Raw genomic sequence first — 20,975 nt, forward strand, 5'->3', positions numbered from 1 at the left:
CTCAAAAATCTCTTTAGGATTGGTTAGACATGACCTCACAACCACGAAGCCATGTTGACTATCCTTAATCAGTCCAAATACTTATATATCTGGTCCCTCAACATACCTTCCAACAACTCCCACAATTGATATCAGAGTCACTGGCTTTTAATTTCCTGTTTTATGTTTAGAGTCTTTTTAAACAGAGTGACAATACTGGCTATGCTGCATTCTTCTGCTACCTCTCCTGTTGCTAAGGATGATATAAATATCTCACTTGGGCCCCGGTAGTTTCTGCACTTGCCTCTCGTAGAGCCAAAGGAACACCATGTCAGGCCCTGGAGATTTATCTACCCTGATTTGCTTCTGTAATCTGTGCAAGGTCCATAAAGTTGATGCCCCTTTGTCTCACTTCTATAGACTCTGTGTCCATCTCACCCATCTCTCACAGCAAAGGCTAACATACTGTCTGCCTTTCTAACAACTGAACCTGCACTGCACATTAACATTCACCGATTCCATTCCAACAATGCCCAGGCGCCTCATCATTTAGAAACATGCCAAGTGGGGTGACTTACATGTTTACACATTAAGTTAAATCTGCCTAGTCTTTGTCCATTCAATTAACCTGTCTATATCCCCATGGAATAATGCTAGTTCACAATGTGGCCTCCTTTAAACTGGAGAAAGCAAGTGTAGCTTGGGTGACTGCCATGTGTACCACCTGTATTTGGTCCATAAGGGCTTCTTGGCCCCCTACACTGTTGCCTGACACATACAGTAACTGCCCCCCCCCACCTCCCATGATGAGCAGCCCCTCATCTTCCATGTGGGTATGTTGCAGCCTTTCAGACTTAATATCAAATTGTTTATTCCTAGTGACACGCTTCCTCAAACTGCCTTCAGAACGGGCCAGTTCTTCTGTAGACTGTCCATTAACTCAGCATTTCTCACTCCTCTGGATACATTACTCAGACCTGCATTTCACAGCTTTTATATTCCTTTGTTTGTATATCTCTTTCTCCGACAGTCCTCTTCCAGCTTTTAAGTTTCTATGTTTTTGTTCACTCCCTCAACTCCTTTGGCATATTCCTTCAATGGTGTATCCCCATGGCAACCCTCACATCATCCCATCAGAGATTTCCTTTGTTGTATTTGTCCTTTGGAATCCACCCTTCTGTGATAGTAAGCAGTTGGAAGCCCAGCATCAATATTTGCAATAGCTCACTGGTCACAAATTCATCTCCTGAAAGTAGCTTTTGTTGTTCTTATACAGTATTCTACCCAGTAAATAGTCTTCAATCCATGTTGGTAAATTACCCCAATACTATGCACTCCAATTTTCTTTCATATTTTCTTCTGTGGTAAGTGAAAAAAGGATCTAGTGCTTTCCCAGCATAAATGATGAATAAGTTCTTCTGGGGCTTCCAGCCGAGTACAGGTGTCGATTATAACTGACTTTTCAATGACAGACCCTGCCATCTCGTCAGGGATGATACCTGGGTATGTCTACTCTGGTGGTATTTATATCTCCACATTCCGTCCCTCCTTATTGGTTAGTCCTAATCCAGTCAGATTTCCGCCCTCCCCCTTGTTTGCAATCGAATTCCAGTTCTTAGTTAGAGCAAAACTTGAAGGAAAGAACTTCAACAAAGACGAGGGTCTCGCTCTAAGTAAGAATTGGAATTCGATTGTAAGCAAGGTGGGAGAGTGAAAACCTGATTGGCTGACTAACCAATCAGGAGGGATGGACTATGACATGCCCAGACCTGTGTATGATTGGGTGAAGGAATTTGGAATGAAAGTCTATTGCACATTCAGGAGCAGAAGGTGGCGGTAATGTACCATTAAGCTGTGTGCCAACCGCCGTAAAACAAGGAGAAGAAGAAGATGATGCCCAGATATCATCCCTGATGAGATGGCAGAATTTGTCATCGAAATGTCGGTTACAAACGATACTTGTACCTGGCTGGAAGCTCAAGAGAAGTTTATTTGTTCTTCCGTGGTACTTTATCAAAGGTCCAAAGAAGTGACAACCTAGTTACAACCTCAAAAACAAAACCTGACCTATGTTTACTATATTCACCTGAGCGCATAAAGTGAACTGCTTGGTAATCTCAAAACAGCTCAACAATGTGAACTGTAGGTTTTATACCTGGATCCCAGCGGACACCTAGTGAGGGCTGAGTGTACCAGTAGTCTGTCAATGACCCCCACTATCCGGGCTATACTGTCTTCTTGCTGCTGCCATCAGGAAGGTGGTACAGGAGCTTTAGGTCCCACATCACAAGGATTAGGAACGAACATTAGGTTGTTAAACCAGAGTGGATAACTTCACTCACCCCAACACTGAACTGATTCCACAACCTGTGGACTCACTTTCAATGACATCACAACCCATGTTCAGAATATTTATTATTTATTTTTTATTATTACAGTGGATGCTGGGCACATTGGCACTAGTACATTTTGGCCCAATGAAGCAGCTGCCCCAGCTATCCAAAGTTTCATGGAAATGGTTAAGAGGTATAAAAAAAATCAATCAGCCATTTAACTGAGTAACAATCTGTGTATTTAAATGAAATACAGAACAAATTAGAACATTACCCATACCTCTACTGTACAATAAAATGGTATTTTGGGTCCTAATAGATATTGATGGAAGAATTCATCTGTTGTATTCTGTAGATTGGCTGTAATAAACAAAATCAGTGTAGATAATGGACTGCCTTTATACAATGCTTTAGATAATTGAATCCTCCAAATCTTAAATTTCATTGTAACATTCAAGATGATTAAGTTGATGAAGTAGTGAAATCATTTCATTTTCGCTCCCAGCCATTTCAGGCATCTCCAAGTCTCAGTGCTTGAAACTGGTGAGCTAACTGTTCCTAATTGTCTTACTGCTTATTTCTCACCAATTATCAGTGACAAAAATCACTGTTTTTTGAACACTAATACAAACAACTGACTCTATTTAAAAACTGTTTGCTGTAAGCACAGTGTAATGTCTAACGGCCGTACATGCACGTGACTGATGCTAGTTAGAAGCTGTTCTACCTCAACTAAGCGGGATTGTGTGCCAACAATCGATTAGGCATCAACAATACGACTTTGTGTGCGGGAAAAAACATCACATGAAATTAATTGCGCTTTTTAAAGAGGTGACCTCGAATATTTACAAGGGCATAGTGGCAGATATTTCCTTCATGGACTTTAGCAAAGCTTATGATAAGGTAATGCATGGTAGGCTGGGTCCATTTATTGAGATCAAACAAATCCAGTTGCATACAAAACTAGCCTGGTGGTAGGAGGCAGTGGAGTGCTGTTTTTTCAGCCTGTGATTAGCAGTGTGCTAAAGGGATCAGTGATGTCTCTTGCAACACACATGAAGGTTGCTGTTGAACGCTGTTGCTTGAATTTCCAGCATTTGCAGAATTCCTCATGTTTACAGTGATGTCTCCTGTTTTGTTCTCACATATTAAACATTTGGGTAAGAATGTAGATAGTCATAGTCATAGTCATACTTTATTGATCCCGGGGGAAATTGGTTTTCGTTACAGTTGCACCATAAATAATAAATAGTAATAGAACCATAAATAGTTAAATAGTAATATGTAAATTATGCCAGTAAATTATGAAATAAGTCCAGGACCAGTGTATTGGCTCAGGGTGTCTGACCCTCTGAGGGAGGAATTGTAAAGTTTGATGGCCACAGGCAGGAATGACTTCCTATGACGCTCTGTGCTGCATCTCGATAGTAGATGACATCAAAATTGTTGGGTTATTGGACGGTGTAAAGAGCTGTATTAGATTACAATGGAATCTAAGTCAGCTGGGAAAGTGGGCAAGGGAACAGTGAAGAGATATCAGTGATGCACTTTGAGAAGTTAAACCAGGACAGGACTTGCACAGTAAATGACAAAGCCCTGGGAAGTGTTGTCAAGAAGCATCCAGATCTAAGGGTATCGGGACAAAGTTCTGTGAAAGTGGCAACACAGGTTGCTGGAAAAGGCATTGGGCACAATTGTTTTCATTAGTCAGGGCATTAAGTTCAGCTGTATAATTAATACAACTGTACAAATCGCTGGTGACACTATAGTTGGAGCTTTGCATGCTGTTCTGGTTGCCATGCTGTAGGAAGGACATGATTAAGCTGGAGAGGGTGCAGATTCACAATGCACTGCTGGGACTGGAGGGCTGCAGGTATAAGGAGAGACTGGACGGGTTGGTTGTGTTTTCCCTGGAGAAAAAGAGGTGAAGGAGTGAGCTTATAGAAGTTTATAAAAATCATGTGGGGCATAGATGATCACAGTACTTTCCAAATGGCAAAGGAGTCTGAACTGGAGGGTATAGATTGAAGATGAGAGGACACCTGAGGGGCAAACTTTTCACATTGAGGGTGCTGGATATATGGAACGACTGTCACCATTGGTGCTGACATTGATTGACCTTTAGCTTGTTTCTTTCAGTGCCAAAATGCCCTTGAGCCAATTGATGTGCCTGAGGGGATTGTGTTCAGACCCAGCAAACATGAGGTGGACGAACTGAAACTCAAGGACTTCCTGGGAACGTCCAAAGTAAGTGGTTTATTTGGTGCTGGAGGTTAGTCCACTTCCCATTGGTGTTGACCTGATCAATATACTCTAGTTATTGATGGCAGTTTACTTATAAGAATGTTTGTAAATTATAATTATAGCTTCTCATAAGAAGCACAGTATGTTTCTCCAATTCACCCCATTGAGTGACCTGGGTGCAAATTAGACACCTTGTATTTGTTTTTCCTTTGAGTATCTCACGCTGGTGTTTGGGTAAGGGTCCTGTAGTGAGCATCCTGTGACTTCCCATCCACCTCACGAGTCAGTCAGTGTGGTGATGTAAGCACGAAGCCAGAGGCTGTGCTGCAGTGCCACATGAGGACTTGTCTGCATCAAGGAAGAGGAGTCCGGTAAAGCTATGCTAGAACAAGAGGTGGCAGAGTTAATGTTGGGGTGAAAATTTGTCAGATAAGGTATGAGAAAGGATGGCTTTGTTTGAAACCAGCAGGTCACCTAGTCGAGGTGCAAAAACTCAGAATCAGGTTTATTGTCATTGTATGAAATTTGTTGTTTTGTGGCAGCAGCACAGTGCAGGTATAACAAATCACTATAAGTTAAAATAAATGTAATAAATAAATAATGGCAAAGATGAATAGTGAGGTGGTATTCATGGTTTCATGGACCACTCAGCTATCTGATGACAGAGGGGAAGGAGCTGATCCTAAAAAGTTGAGTGAGGGTCTTTAGGTTCCTGTAGCTCCTCCTTGGTGGTAGTAATGTGAAGACAGCATGTCCCGGACGGCGAGGGCCCTTAATGATGGATGCCGCCATCTTGAGGCATTGCCTTTGGAAGATGTCTGCAATGGTGAGGAGGTTGCAGTGGGAGTGGAAGCCGATTAAAGATTTCCAGTAATTTCTTGAGATCAAGGAAAGGTACCAGGAGATTAGAAATTACCCTTGTTCAGAAAAGGGATGAAGAGTCACTCCAGGAAACAATAGGTTTAATCACAGATCTGGGAGAAGCAATTATAAGGAGAAACAGTAATAGACACTTGAAGAAGTTTGACTTGATAAGAGTCATCATGCATTTGTTAAAGAGAAATTATGTTTGACTAACCCAGGTGCTTTCATGAGTTAACAGAGGAGGCAGATTAAGGGTACACAATGGATGTTATTTACATTGACATGCGGAAGATGTTCAATAAAATCCCAAGGTAAAGATTGGTTAGCTAGACTGAGTTTTGTGGCATTAAAGGGTTGCTATGCATTAAATGTAGCTGTATCATAGACTTACAGACTGAATGCAAATCTATTGGAAAGAGAAGCAAACCAATGTTAGGCTGACATCTCCAGCACAGAGACCCAAACTACATTCAGACTGGTGGACCACATCATTTGCGTGTCTGACATCAGAATTCGGAAGCAGACACTCCCTATTAAACTCTATCACAATATCACACTTTGAGGAGCTCAGAGAGAAAATGCTTCAAAATGTTCCCAGGAGTTCCTCAGAAAAGTATAACAATCCTATTTGGTTCTTGGGAATCTCTGGACCGTGATGGCTGGAGCATTTGGAAGACAATGGGCACAGCCGTAAAGAGCAGATTACCTCTCAAACAATCCACTCACCTGTCCCATCTATGCAAAATCTAACATTGGCCACATTACCCACGCTGGAACACACAGAATTTGAGTGGAAGCAGGAATTCCTGATCCCAAAGGACTTCCAAGAAAGACAGGAAATTAGCTTAAAGGCAGAAAGTAACGAGAGAGGGCTTTAGACTGGAGGTGGACAGTTATGTTTCCTATGGGTCAGTTCTAGGGAAACTTGATTTTGTGAATACAGATAACAAAAAACTTGGATACCTGTTAAACAATTAAAAAGATATTAACAGGCTACAAAAGCACAAGTAGGCTGACAGAATGCTTCGACAAGTGGCAGGTGAAATTTAATGCAGAGAAGTGTAAAGTGATACATTTTGACAAAAAGAATAAGAAAAGACAATATGGACCAAATGGGACAAAGGAATCTGAGTATACAATATAATTGTATAACTCTGAAAAATGCAGGATGTTTGAGGGAATGGTGGGGAATCTTTGGACTGATACAAAGCTGCAATAGAAAAAATTCATTCGGTTCTGTTCATTTTGAGATTATTATCAAACTCCTAGAAAGGTGCAGTCAGATTTGACTTGAACAATTCCAGGGTTGAAAGATTTCAAATTCAATAAGCAAAGGAGGTTCCAAACTTTTAACAACCCTCTACTACCACCTTCCGCTCCTTCCACCAAACCAGTTTGTATCCAATTGGGTGCAAATTCATCTTCAGTCCTTATGCAATCTCACCTACTGGACCAGTCTACCATGGGGGCTTGCTAAAGTTCATGTAAAGAATGTCCACTGCCCTGTCCTTGCCAATCCTTTTGGCTGCCTCTTTAGAAAAAACTCAAGTAAATTCATGAAACATGATGTTCTTTGTGCAAAGTCATGCTGACTATTCCTAATCAGTCTTTCTAAATGCAGAACTATCCTATCTCTGAGAATTCCCTCCAGTAGCTTTCCCACCTCTGAGCTCAGTGGCCCTTTGTTCCCTGGCTTGTCCTTGCAGCCCTTCATAAATAAAGACATATTCGCCACCTCCAGCCTTCCAGTACCTCACCCATGCAAGGGAAGCTTGCATTTACTTATATTTAATTTATATTGGTTGGAAAGCAAAATTATGCAATTACTTTAAATCATATGTAAAAACAGAAAATGCTATAATTACACAGCAGATCAAGCAGCATCTGAGGAGATAGAGTTATTGATTCAGGTCAATGTTGTTATAATGTGGATTACATGACCTGCAAGGCAAAATAATTGATCAGTGTCTTCACTGTACTGTAAAATGCAAGGTTTGGGTTCCAGCAGATTAACACTTAAACTCTCTCCATTTTCTGTCCAGGTGGTCTCCTCTGTGGTCCCATATGACAGCTTCGCTGGATTTGGACCTCTTCGCCCAGTGGTATGCTTGTGCATATACTTGTCAATTGGATTTGGAGGAGAGGGGTGGAAAATGGCAAGGTGGAAGGGATGAAGGGCCTGTTTTGGTGCTGTACTTTTCTATGACTCTATAAGGGGATGGAAGATACTTCTGTTCCCGTGTCTATGAAAATCAGTAAGTTTTGAAGTAGTACTAGAAAGAGGTATGGATTATTTGGATATTGAGGTACTGAATTAGGTGACGGTAGATTTCAGTGTCATTAGACAGAATGTGGCAAACTGGAGACTGAGAGCAGCTGCTTGTTGGTAAATCTTGATGTGGGGCGTCTTTTAAAAGTGATACTGTGAGCATTCAGCACCAAACTGTTCCAGGAGGGGCCCGGGTGCAGTCTGTTTATGGAGCTGGCGCACATAGACAATCTCTTAAATAAATATTCTTCAACTCTTTTCAGTGAGGAGAAAGATACTGTCATTGCAGATTTCAGTTGGGACAGTGAGTTGAATCTCAGGGCACATTAAGATCAAAAAGAAGGAGATATTAGATGACCTAGTGGGCATAAAGATGGGTAAATCCTCAGAGACTGGTTCCTATGATTGGAAAGGGAGAAGATAGCTGTGACTTTGATGGAGATTTTTAAATCTTTACTGGCCACAGGTGAGGTACCAGCAGTCAGGAAGACAGGCAACAGGCATAAGCAAGGCAATTATCAGAGTCCATTGAGAGTTACTGGATATGAATTCTGAGGGATAGAGTTAATCTACAATCAGAATTCATATCCAGTAACTCTCTGATTGTAGATTAACTCTATCCCTCAGAATCTAGAGTTAATCAGGGACAAGTAACATTGATTTGATTGTAAGGGATTCTCTCAGGCTAATTTAAATGAGATTTTCAAATGGTAACTAATTATGTAGTTGAAGGTAGTGGGATTGTGGTGGCCAGTGCTATCATGTTTGCTGTTGTGTGCTGGGGCAGCAGGCTGAGGGTAGCAGACACCAACAGAATCAACAAACTCATTCGTAAGGCCAGTGATGTTGTGGGGATGGAACTGGACTCTCTCACAGTGGTGTATGAAAAGAGGATGCTGTCTAAGTTGCATGCCATCTTGGACAATGTCTCCTCCCATGCACTACATAATGTACTGGTTGGGCACAGGAGTACATTCAGCCGGAGACTCATTCCACCGAGATGCAACACAGAGCGTCATAGGAAGTCATTCCTGCCTGTGGCCATCAAACTTTACAACTCCTCCCTTGGAGGGTCAGACACCCTGAGGCAATAGGCTGGTCCTGGACTTATTTCCTGACATAATTTACATATTACTATTTAATTATTTATGGTGCAACTGTAACGAAAACCAATTTCCCCCAGGATCAATAAAGTATGACTATGACTATTGATGTGGTTAACATAGTTATAGGGTCGTACAGCATAGAAATGGCCACTTTGGCCCAAGCCATCCATGTTGACCGTCAAACACCACCTAATTGAATAACATTTACCAGTACTTGATGCATAGCCTTCTATACTTGGGAATTCAAGTGTTTGCCTGGATACTTAGTCCTATAAGGTCCCACGTGGAAGAACTGGTCCAAAAGGGTGAAGCATATAGGTTGAAGGCAAATTGAATCCAAAATTTGCTTATAGTAAGAGGCAGAGTGTGATGGTGGAGGGTTGCTTTTGTGATGGTAAATCTGTGACCAACGGTGTACCACACAATCAGTACTGGGACACTTAGTTATTTGTTCTAAGTATTAACAACTTAGGAATGTTAGGAGGTATGATCAGTAAGTTTACAGGTGACATGATGTTGCTGATGGTGAGGTGGGTAGCCTTAGGTAACATAACGACATTGATCAGCTGATAAGTTGGAAAGAAATAGATTTAATTTATTTCTTAAGTGTGAGATGATGCATTTTGTGAGTCCAAATAAAAATAGGACATGTACTATGAATAGAAGTGTGATCCGGAGTACTGAGGAACAAAGAGTTGCAGGTAGGTAGGGCAGTAAAGGTGTATGGGATGCTTCCCTTTGTTAGATGGTATAGAACATGACTCTTGGTTCAACATCGGTTAGGCCTAGGCTGAAATAAAGTGTGCAGTTTTGGCTGCCATCCTATAGAAAGGATATGATTGCATAGGATACAATACAGAGGAGATTCACGAAGGAGACACACAAAATGCTGGAGGAACTCAGCAGGCCAGGCAGCATCTATGGAAAAAAGTACAGTTGACGTTTTGGCCCGAAATGTCAACTGTACTCTTTCCCATAGATGCTGCCTGGCCTGCTGAGTTCCTCCAGCATTTTGTGTCTGTTGCTCAGATTTCCAGCATCTACAGGTTTTCATCTTGTTCACGAGGGAGACGTTACTTGTGATGGAACGTTTCAGTAATCTGGAAAGACTGAATAGGCTGAGTTTGTTTTTCATGGAGAGGATGAGATGAGGTAGGGTTTAGAAAATCATGAGAGGGACAGGTAGGGTGGATAACAAGAAACTTGCTATAGCCAGTTATGTCTCAGGATAGAGGACATAGATTAAGATGAGCAAAAGATGTCAATGGGATCTGGAAGCTGAAGTCTGGAGGCAATGCTCTCAGAACATCTAAGGAACATCTGAATGAGCACTTGAATTGCCAAGGCACAAAAGACTACGGACCAAGTGCTGATAAACGAGGTTCGTATAGACAGACACTTGATGGTTGGCATGGACATGATGGCCCAAAGACTGTATTTCTGTACTACGTGTTTGTGACTCTATCATCCTAGAGCATCTGACCATCCTTTCATTATCAACAACCCCAACATTTTTTTGTCATATACAATCTAATGAATCATACCCCCTAAATTCATATCAAAATCATTAATGTAAATAACAAACAGCAAGAGTCCTAGCACTGATCCGCACAGTATGTCTATGGTCACGGGCTTCTGATCACAAATGCAATCCTCCGCGTTACCCTTTATCTCCCATTACCAGGCCAAATTCGAATTTAATTTGCCATCTTGCCTTGGATTGCACAGACTCTTACCTCTTGTCCAGTTTTCCATTTAGGACCTAGTCAAAGGCCAATACTAGTGTCCAATTGACCATGTCAATCACGTTACCCTCATCAGTACATTTTGTTACAGTATCTCTGAAAATTTTTGATTCATCGCTGGGAATCTGTGGACGATGTTGGTTTATGGACCAAAGCCTATGGACTGCACAGAGTTATAGCTGGCATCTGTGGACTCCTCTGGGTTTTGTATGAGAATCTCTGGACTATATATCACCGTGTCTAAATCATGGAATTGACTCACCAACTACACTGTGTGAACTCCTTCAGCAGTGGTTCAAGAAAGCAACTCACAACTACTTTTCAGGAATACGTAATTAACACTGGCATAGTCAATAATTCCCTGATTTGTAAAATGATAAAAAATAGATTGTATTGGGTTATATGAACATCGAAAATAGAAGGAGTAGGTAATTAAACCCTTTGAACCTCTTGACCATTCAACATGATTATCCACTTCCTCACTCTTTACTACCTTCTCCTTATATCCAAACAACAGGAATTCTGCAGATGCTGGAAATTCAAGCAACACACATCAAAGTTGCTGGTGAACGCAGCAGGCCAAGCAGCATCTGTAGGAAGAGGTGCAGTCGATGTTTCAGGCCAAGACCCTTCGTCAGGACTTTCATTCCTTCATTTCAGACCTTCGTTAGTCCTGACGAAGGGTCTCGGCCTGAAACGTCGACTGCACCTCTTCCTACAGATGCTGCTTGGCCTGCTGCGTTCACCAGAAACTTTGATGTGTGTTGCTTCTCCTTATATCCCTCAATTCCCTTCACATGGAGAAGTATATCTACCTTCTACTTGAATCAATTTAATGACAAAGTCCCCACAGACTCCGAGTGAAGAATTTTCTTCTCATCTTAGTTCTAAATGGTCTTCTTCATATCCTGAGATTGTCATCCTGGTCCTGAATTCTACATCCAATAGAAACATTTTCCCTGTGTCTAACCCATCAAGTCCTGTTTGAATTTTATTGTTTCTACAAGATCCCTTCTCATTCTTTAGTACTGCAACGAAGATAGCCTTGACCAACTTATTCTTTTCATTCTTGCCATCCAGTAAATTTTGTGTCACTTGTTCCATTACATGAACATTCTATCAGATAAAGTGACCAAAATGGAACATAATACCCCCCACACATTGGCAACAAGACACCCTTGACCTTTGTAAGGAAGACCAAAGTGACACTTCATTTCTCAATACTGGTTGCACCTGAATGCATGAACTGGTCTAAATCAACTTGGAGCCTGTTTGCTTCCTCCTCGTAGATTACACCCAATTTTGTGTTGTCTACCAATACAGAGATCTATGTTTAGTTTCCTGGACTGCTGTGGGTTATGGGTGGGGTGCTGCAGATGTGGTAGATTATGGGTGGGGTCCTGAGTGCTGTGGTGAGCTAGGGGTGGGGTCCTACTGAGTGTGAACACTTATGGGTGGGGAGGCTGTATGTGATAGGTTACATATAAGTGCCCTGTGGTCTATGGTGAATGAGTCACAATGGCACAGCAGCACATTTATTTTAAGAGCTGCTACTTAGCCGCTCCATCAACCAGGGTTTGATCCGGACCTTTGGTGCTATCTGTGACTCTGAGGGTTTTCTCTGTATGTACTACCACCGTCCACACCCCAAATATGTGTTGATTGATAAATTACCCACGGTAAATTACTCCTCAGTATAAATATAAGGCAAATAATCAGAAAGGAGTTGATGTGCAGGTGGGAGAGAGTAAGTACAGGGCTACAAAAAGAACTTTGACCAACAACCGATCTAGACATCAGAAAGTTTGAGAGGAAGGAATTTTAATCAGGTCCACTGCCCGCGTAGGAAAAAAAGCTTTGACCAGCAACCAGTTGGCGTTTGGGATTGATTAGCAAGAACAAATTAAAGGAAGGCGGGGGCAAGCACAGTGGCTGTTGTCACAGCAGACATTGTCTGAGTGGAGATCTTGAAGCTTTAGCTCTTCGAGCCTTCGGCGAAGAGAGGTTTCAGTCAGAGAAAGCAAAGGAAAGCTCTAGGTTAAGTTTTTTTTTCCTCCCCCCCCCCCTTTATATCTGCTCAGCTAGACAGTTGAGATCCACTGCATCTACTCTCAGGATGAGGCTTTTCACTCTAGAATGAAGATGTCCTCCTTTTTCAAAGAAAGGGGCTTCCCTTCCTCCACCATTGATGCTGCCCTCAACCGCCATTTCCAACTGGATCCCACCACCAAACACATCTTTCCCTCTCCCCCCAACTTCCTGCTTTCTGTAGGGATTGCTCCCTATGTGACGCCCTTGTTCATTAGTCTTTCCTCACTGATCTCCCTCCTGGCACTTATCCTTGTAAGCGGAACATGTGCTACACCTGCCCCTACACCTCCTCTCTCACTACCATTCAGGGCCCCAAACAGTCCTTCCAGGTGAGGCAACACTTCACCTGTGAGTCTGTTGGGTGCTCCCGGTATGGCCTTTTGTGTATCGGTGAGACCCGACGTAGATTGGGAGACTGATCCACTGAGCATCTATGCTCTATCCGCCAGAACAAGCAGGACCTCCTGGTGGCCACCCATTTTAATTCCACCTCCCATTTCCTTTCCGATATGTCCATCCATGGCTTCCTCCACTTAGGTTGGAGGAACGACACCTTATATTCCATTTGGGTATCCTCCAACCTGATGGCATGAACATTGATTTCTCAAACTTCCAGTAATGCCTCCACCACCCCCCTTTCACCATTTCCCATCCCCTTGTAACTCTCTCATATTATCTTCGTGCCACCCATCGCCTCCTCTTCCATTTCGTCTTTCTTCCATGGCCGTCAGTCTCTTTCACCAATCAACTTCCTAACTCTTGCTTCATCCCTCTCCCTCCAAGTTTCACCTATCGCCTGGCATTTCTCTCTCCCCTCCCCCCACCTTTCAAATCTACTCCTCAGCTTTTTTTCTCCGGTCCTGCCGAAGGGTTTCGGCCCAAAACGTCGACTGTACTTTTTTTCACAGATGCTGCCTAACTTGCTGAGTTCCTCCAGCACTGTGTGTGTGTGCTGCTCAGATTTCCAGTATCTACAGACTTTCTCTTGTTTGAGGACAGTAGAGACGCCGGGTAGGACAGTGGAATGCTCCTCTTGCTGGATGTTGAAAAGCAGGAAGATCTCCAGTGTCCCTGACGTCTACAGCTGTGAGAGGTGCATCCAGCTGCAGCATCTAACAAACTGCAGGAGTTGGAGCTGGAACTTGAAGAACTCTGGAGGCTGAAGGGGCTGATAGTTAGGACATACGGTGAGGTAGTTACACCCATGGGGCAGGACACAGGAAACTGGGTTACAGTCAGGAAGGGGAAATGGGTTAGGGAGCAGGTGCAGAGTACCCCTGTGGCCATCCCCCTCAAATACAGTTACATCACTTTGTGGGGGGGGGGGGCAGAGTGGTTTGACCTAACAGAGGAAAGTCACAGTGGTCGAGTCTCTGGCACTGAGTCTGCCTCTGTGACTCAGAAGGGAAGGGAGGAGAAGAGGCACGCTGTGGTCATTAGTTAAGGGAACAGATAGGAGGTTTTGTGGGTGAGAAAAAGATTCCCGGATGGTAGGTTGTCTCCGGGTGCCAGGGTCCAGGATATCTCAGATTGAGTCCTCAGTATTCTTAAGTGGGAAAGTGAACAGCCAGAAGTTGTGATCCGTGTAGGTACCAATGACATGGGTAGGACTAGTGAAGAGGTTCTGCACAGGGAGTTAGGTGCTAAGTTAAAGGGCAGGACCTCTAGGGTTGTAATCTCAGGATTCCTACCCGTGCCATGTGCTAGTGAGGCCAGAACTAGAAAGATAATACAGTTTAGTACATGACTAAGGAGTTGGTGTAGGAGGGAGGGCATAAATTTTGGATCATAAGGCTCTCTTCCAGGGGAGATGGGGCCTGTACAGAAGGGACTATTTGCACTTGAAATCAAATCATTAGAAGAAGGTGATATTGAGTCGCAAGGTGTTGAATCATTGTGGATAGAGCTAAAGAACTGCAAGGGTAAAAAGATCCTGATGGGATTTGTACACAGACCTCCAATCAGTAGTAAGGATGTGGTCTACAAATTACAATTGGAGATAGAAAATGCATACCAAAAGGGCAATGTTATAATTGTTATGAGGGATTTCAATACGCAGGTAGATTGGGAAAATCAGGTTGGTGCTGGGTTCTGGGAGGGGGAATTTCTAAAATGCCTATGAGATAACTTTTTAGAGCAGCTCATGGTTGAGCCTGCTAAGGGATTGGCTATTCTGGGCTGGGGGTTGTACATTGAACCAGAATTGATTAGCGAGTTTAAGGTAAAAGAACACTTAGGGAAAGTGATCATAATATGATCGAATTCACCCTGAAATTGGAGAAGGAGAAGCTAAAGTCAGATGTATCAGTATTACAGTGAATTAAAGGGAATTACAGAGGCATGAGAGAGGAGTTAGCCAAAATTGATTGGAAAAGAACACTGGCAGGGATGATGGCAGAGCAACAGTGGCTGAAATTTCTGGAAGTAACTCTGAAGGCGCAGGATATATACATTCCAAAGAGGAGGAAGTATTGGAAAAGAAAGATGACACAATCATGGCTGAAAAAGGTCTAAGCCAAAGGGAGGGCATATATAGAGCAAAAATTAGTGAGAAGTTAGAGGATTGGGAAGCTTTTAAAAACCAACAGAAGGCAACTAAAAAATTCATTAAGAAGGTAAAAATGGAATACAAAAGTAAGCTAGCCAATAATATTAAAGAGGATACCAAAAGTTTGTTCAGATACATAAAGTGTAAAAGAAAGGTGAGAGTGGATATAGGACCGCTGGAATATGATGCTGGAGGGGTTGCAATAGGAGACAAGGAAATAGCGGACAAACTGAATAGCATCAGTCTTCACTGTGAAATACACTAGCAGTATGGTACAGGTTCCAAGCATCAGGGGCATGAAGTGGGTGAAGTTACCATTACTAGAGAGAAGATATTTGGGAAACTGAAAGGTCTGAAGGTAGATAGATCACCCAGACCAGATGGTGTACACCCCAGGGTTCTGAAAGAGGTGGCTGAAGAGATTATGGAGGCATTAGTAATGATCTTTCAAGAGTCACTGGATTCTGGGATGGTTATAGAAGCCCGGAAAATTGCAAATTTCACTTCACTCTTCAAGAAAGGAGAGAGGCAGGAAACTATAGGCCAGTTAATTTCACCTCAGTGGCTGGGAAGATATTGGAGTGGAATATTATGAGGTCTCAGGGTACTTGCAGGGTCATGATAAAATAGGCCATGGTTTTCTCAAGGGTAAATCTTGCCTGACAAATCTGTTGGAAATCTTTGAAGGAATAACAAATAGGATAAGCAAAGGAGAATTGGTTGATGTTGTGTACTTGGATTTTCACAAGGCCTTTGACAAGGTGCCACACATGAGGCTGCATAATAAGATCCTATGGTAACACAGGAAAGATTCTAGTATGAATAAAGCAGTTGCTGATTGGCAGGAGGCAGACGGAGTAAGGATCTGTGTTGGGACCGATTCTTTTTACATTAAATGTTAATGATTTGGATGATGCAATTGATAGCTTTATTGCAAAGTTTGCAGATGATGCAAAGATAAGAGGAGGGCTAGGTAGTTTTGAGGAAATACGGAGGCTACAGAAGGACTTAGACTTAGTAGGAGAATGGGCAAAGAAGTGGCAGATGTTGTAAAGTGAATGGTCTTGCACCCTTGGTGGAAGAAATGAAAGGGTTGACTATTTTCTAAATGGAGAGAAAATACAAAAAAAACTGAGGCGCAAGGGGCCTTGGGGGTCCTTGTGCAGAATTCTCTAAAGGTTAATTTGCAGATTGAGGAAGGCAAGTACGATGTGGACTAGAATATAAAAGCAAGGATACAACGTAGAGACTTTATAAAGCACTGGTGAGGCCTCACTTAGAGTACTGTATTGTGAGCAGTTTTAGGCCCTTATCTACGAAAGGATGTGCTGAAACTTGAGAGGGTTCAAAGAAGATTCTTGAAAATGATTCCAGGATTGAATAGCTTGCCATATAGAGAAATTTTGATGGCTCTGGGCCTGTATTCATTGGAATTCAGAAAAGTGAGGGGTGACCTCATTGAAACATTGAATGGTGAAAGGCCTTGATAGAGTGGATGTAAAGAGGATGTTTCCTGTGGGGGAAGAGTTTATGACCAGAGGACACAGCCTCACAATAGAGGGGCGTTCTTTTAGAATGAAGATGAGGATTAATTTCTTTAGCCAGAGAGTGGTGAATCTGTGGAATTCTTTGCCACAGGCAGCTGTCGAGGCCAAGTCCTTATGTATATTTAAAGCTGAGGTTGATAGATTCTTGATTAGTCAGGGCATGAAGGGATACAGGAATAAGGCAGGAGACTGAGGCTGAGAGGGAAATTGGATCAACCATGATAAAATGACAGAGCAGACTCAATGGGCCGAATGGCCCGGTTCTGTTCCTATATATTATGGTCTTGACGAATGGGATGGTGGGATTGCTTTGCTTGGCAATGGCAAGGACTCTGCTGGGTGCAGTTGGGGGATTGTGAACTCAGCTATTTCTGGGAATGGCAGCATGAAAATCATTCTTGCTGTAGGCAGATTTGATTGATTATTGGTTCACATCTCTGCCTGGTTTGGCAGTGTCTTGTGTGTAACTGGCTGTTTCTGGGCATTGACCTACCAAGAGTGATGAGCTTTTTTTTCACTCAGAGTTGAACTAAGATGTGCAAGCAAAAGCGTGCTGGTTCACTGGGGAATGTGTTATAAAATAAGCTAATGTCTGAAGCCGGTTATGCACACTCCCAATCCACTAGTCTCAGCAATAAAAGAATGAGTTCTGTTGACCCAAGAGAGAAATTCGAATGCCACAGCCCGGAGACAGGACAGCCTACTGAGGAATATTAAATCTTAAATTTTTTTGGATGAGTAGCCTGTTTTGATGAGAGCAAGACGCGGTACAAAACCAGAAATCGGTAAAGAACAATGCAGCTTTGTGGAAAACACTGAAACCAGAAATGCAATTTTCATGCTACAGATGATCTGTGAACGAGCCATCCAGGTACAAAAAGACATCTACCTATGTTTCATCGACTATACAAAAGCTTTTGACACCATCAGACAGCAAGATCTTCTGGAAATGCTTCAAGATCTTGACATAGATGGGAAAGATATACGTTTAAGAAACTTAGACTGGGACCAGACAGCATCCATCAGAATAGAAGGAGAAGTGAGTGAGTATCTGAATATCATGAGAGGAGTCAGGCAAGGTTGTGTCTTTTCACCAGACTTATTCAACCTGTATAGTGAAAATATTTTGAGAAGTATCAAAGACATCAAAGGATTCACAATTGGAGGCCATAATATAAATAACATCAGATATGCTGGTGACATTGTACTAATAGCTGACTCAGAAACAAAACTTCAAGAACTACTCACTACAGTGGCAGCAGAAAGTAATCACAGAGGCCTCTCAATCAACACCAAGAAGACAGAAAGCATGGTCATCTTCAGAAAGACAAACATCCCACAATGTCTGATCAAGATCAGAAATACAAACATTAAACAAGTCAACAAATTCAAATATCTTGGCAGCCTAATAACAAATAATGGCAGGTGCGACACAGATATCAAATACAGAATAGCAATGGCGAAAGAAACTTTCCAAAAAATGAAGACCATATTAACAGACAGAAAGATGAGCACGTACACTGAAAACAGAATACTGCAGTGCTACGTTTATTCTATCTTGACTTATGGAACTGAATGCTGGACCATTTCTCCAGCAATGGAAAAGAGACTAGAAGCAGCTGAATTATGGTTCTACAGAAGAATGTTAAAAATATCATGGACCACACACACATCAAATGAAGAAGTTCTCAGAAGAGCCCAAGCAGTTAGATCACTCATACCAACAATAAGAGAAAGACAACTCAGATTCCTCGGACACATCATGTGGAAAGATGAACTAGAAAAACGTGTACTCTCTGGAAAGATTGAGGGGAGCAAACCTAGATGAAGACCTCAGCTTATGTACATCAAAAGCATAGCCAGGTGGCTACACATCGAGGAAATGGAAGTCATCCAAAAAACGAAGGATAGATCTATATGGAAAACCATGGTCACCAAAGTCCGCATCGGATATGGTACCTAGACAGACAGCCTGTTTAAGGAAGGACAACGGGACGTGAAGCAGCTCAATCAGTGAGAAAAATGAGGACTCAGAGAAGGAAAGCTTTCTCCTGAAGGTTGGTTGGTGAACCGAGTTACAGAGAAGGGAATTGAGCCAGAGTTACTCCTCCTCCTATCCTGGTTTTAGCAAGCTCAAAGTCCGACAGGGCTATAGATTCTGACCCTGACCTTGACAGAAAGTGGTTGGTGCAGGCCACTAGTGAGGAAGGGCAAAGTCTGATTCAGAGTAAGTGCATTAAATAGGGACAATAGCGGAAGATAATATGAAGGCTTTGCCAAATAATTTCAGAATTAGAAATCTGCAAACCTGAGAATGTTCTGTTTTGTCCTTTCCAGGGTCTTGCTTCTGCTGAAACAAATACTGCTCCCCAGACATTGCTGAGGACACCAGGAGAAATTGAAGCACCAATGATGCCTGCATCAGCAGCTGTACCCAGCAAGGTAACAAAGGATCACATTCAGTTATCACTCTTGTTACTTAACACTTAACAGCCAACTGACTAAAGTTGTCCAAGACTCAAATGTGGTAACAGCCCTTTTATTGACCCAAGACTCTCCATTCTTTTTGCATGACACAGCCACCAAGGTGCTTTGTGCTTCCTGACTTCTCCCCAGGACCCTCCACGACGCCTGCTCACTGCCCCTCATTATCCTAGCTTCACTAATGACCCTCTACTCTCTACCTTCCTCCCAGGATCCTACACTCCCCCACCTCTTGACCATCTCTGACTGCTGTGCCCCCAAGCTAGTCCATGTGTCCCTCTGTGATCTCTAAAACGGGTTAAGGGAGTGAGGTGCCCTGTGGTACTTTTATTGTAGGCACAGAGGACAACTCCCCTTTGATCTTTTTCTGGTTACTTACCTTGTCCCTTGAGCTTAGTCTGCAAGTTTATGTCTGATCTGTGACTAAAATCTGTATTCACTACTTGTGGCATATCCAAGAACCCTGGCTCCTTTACTGCTACTCCAGTTCTCGCTGAGGAGAGGCTGCCTGGTGTTTGGTGAGGTTGTGGGAGGCACCCTGGCAGGTGGTGCAGCTGCTGATTGCTGGGGTCTGGTATTTAGGATGGCTACCGCCCGAAGTAGTTATTGCTGAGGACTATTGATGAGATGGAAACTACTACTTCCCTCTCTTTTTATCCTTTGACTGCACAGCCCAGAGAGAGGTCATCCTATGAAGTAGCTCTTGCTAGCCCCAACAATGAACTGAGTGGCCACACCACTCACCAAATCCTGGCCGGGCTTGACCCTCACAGGCAATCCCTGCTCACTAAGCCATGGGACGTTCAATGCGGGATTTGTGCTAAGTCTCAGCAATACAGTATATCTTACTAACCCTATAATGACCTCTACTAGAACTAATTCCATTGGTGCGCTCATTCCTAGCAATACCTTCTGAGTATTAAATCTGGTACTAGGTTAGCTTGCTTGCTCATTGCAACATTGGAGATCATTCAGCCCTTTGTGATGATGCCAGCTCCCAACAGAGAACTCAGATCAGTGTCATTCCCCTTTTCTGTGGTCGTGCAACCTATTCTTTATCATAACTCCCCTTTGATTCTTTTCTGGCTACTTACCTACTATTGGTTAACAAATCTAATGAAAGAATACAGAGAAAGTTTACGAGGATGTTGCCAGGACTTGAAGACCAGAGTTATAGGGAAGGATTGAATAGGTTTGGACTTTATTCCTTGGAGTGTAGGAGAATGAGGGGAGATTTGATAGAGGTATACAAAATTATGAAAGGTATAGATAGGGTAAATGTAAACAGGCTTTTTCCATTGAGGTTGGGTGAGACTAGAACTAGAGGTCATGGGTTAAGGGTGAAAGGAGAAATATTTAAGGGAAACATGAGAGGGGAAACATCTTCACTCAGAAGGTGGTGAGGGTGTAGATGAAGCTGCCAGTGGAAGTGGTGAATACAGGTTTGATTTTAACATTTAAGAGAAGTCTGGGTAAGTACATGGCTGGGAGGGGCTTGGAGGGCCATGGTCCAGGTGCAGGTCGATGGGACTAGCAGAGTATTAGTTCGGTATGAACTGGATGGACTGAAGGTCCTGTTTATGTGCTGCAGTGCTCTATGACTCTAATAATCCCGTTTTAAATTATTATTTGACTCAATAAAGTTGCTGATATTCCAAATTATTTTTCCTGCCTGTAGTGTAGGAATGTTTTTTCACTCATGAGACACACATTTAAACAATGGCCTCTAGTATGAGTCACCACAATCAGTGGAAATTATTGTTGC

General features: G+C 42.7%; 1 protein-coding gene across 4 annotated transcripts in view; it reads left to right on the forward strand.

The window, feature by feature from the left end:
* LOC134359985 (neutrophil cytosol factor 2-like) overlaps positions 1-20,975 on the forward strand; it is a 78,831-nt gene that overhangs the window by 40,074 nt on the left and 17,782 nt on the right. For all 4 annotated transcript variants that reach the window (XM_063073923.1, XM_063073922.1, XM_063073924.1 and 1 more), the window contains exons 5-7: positions 4,452-4,559; positions 7,463-7,522; positions 19,064-19,168. In XM_063073923.1, the coding sequence (XP_062929993.1) occupies positions 4,452-4,559; positions 7,463-7,522; positions 19,064-19,168 (273 nt within the window). The remainder of the gene's footprint in view (positions 1-4,451; positions 4,560-7,462; positions 7,523-19,063; positions 19,169-20,975) is intronic.

Source organism: Mobula hypostoma, chromosome 21, assembly GCF_963921235.1.
Source record: "Mobula hypostoma chromosome 21, sMobHyp1.1, whole genome shotgun sequence".
Lineage (NCBI taxonomy): Eukaryota > Metazoa > Chordata > Chondrichthyes > Myliobatiformes > Myliobatidae > Mobula > Mobula hypostoma.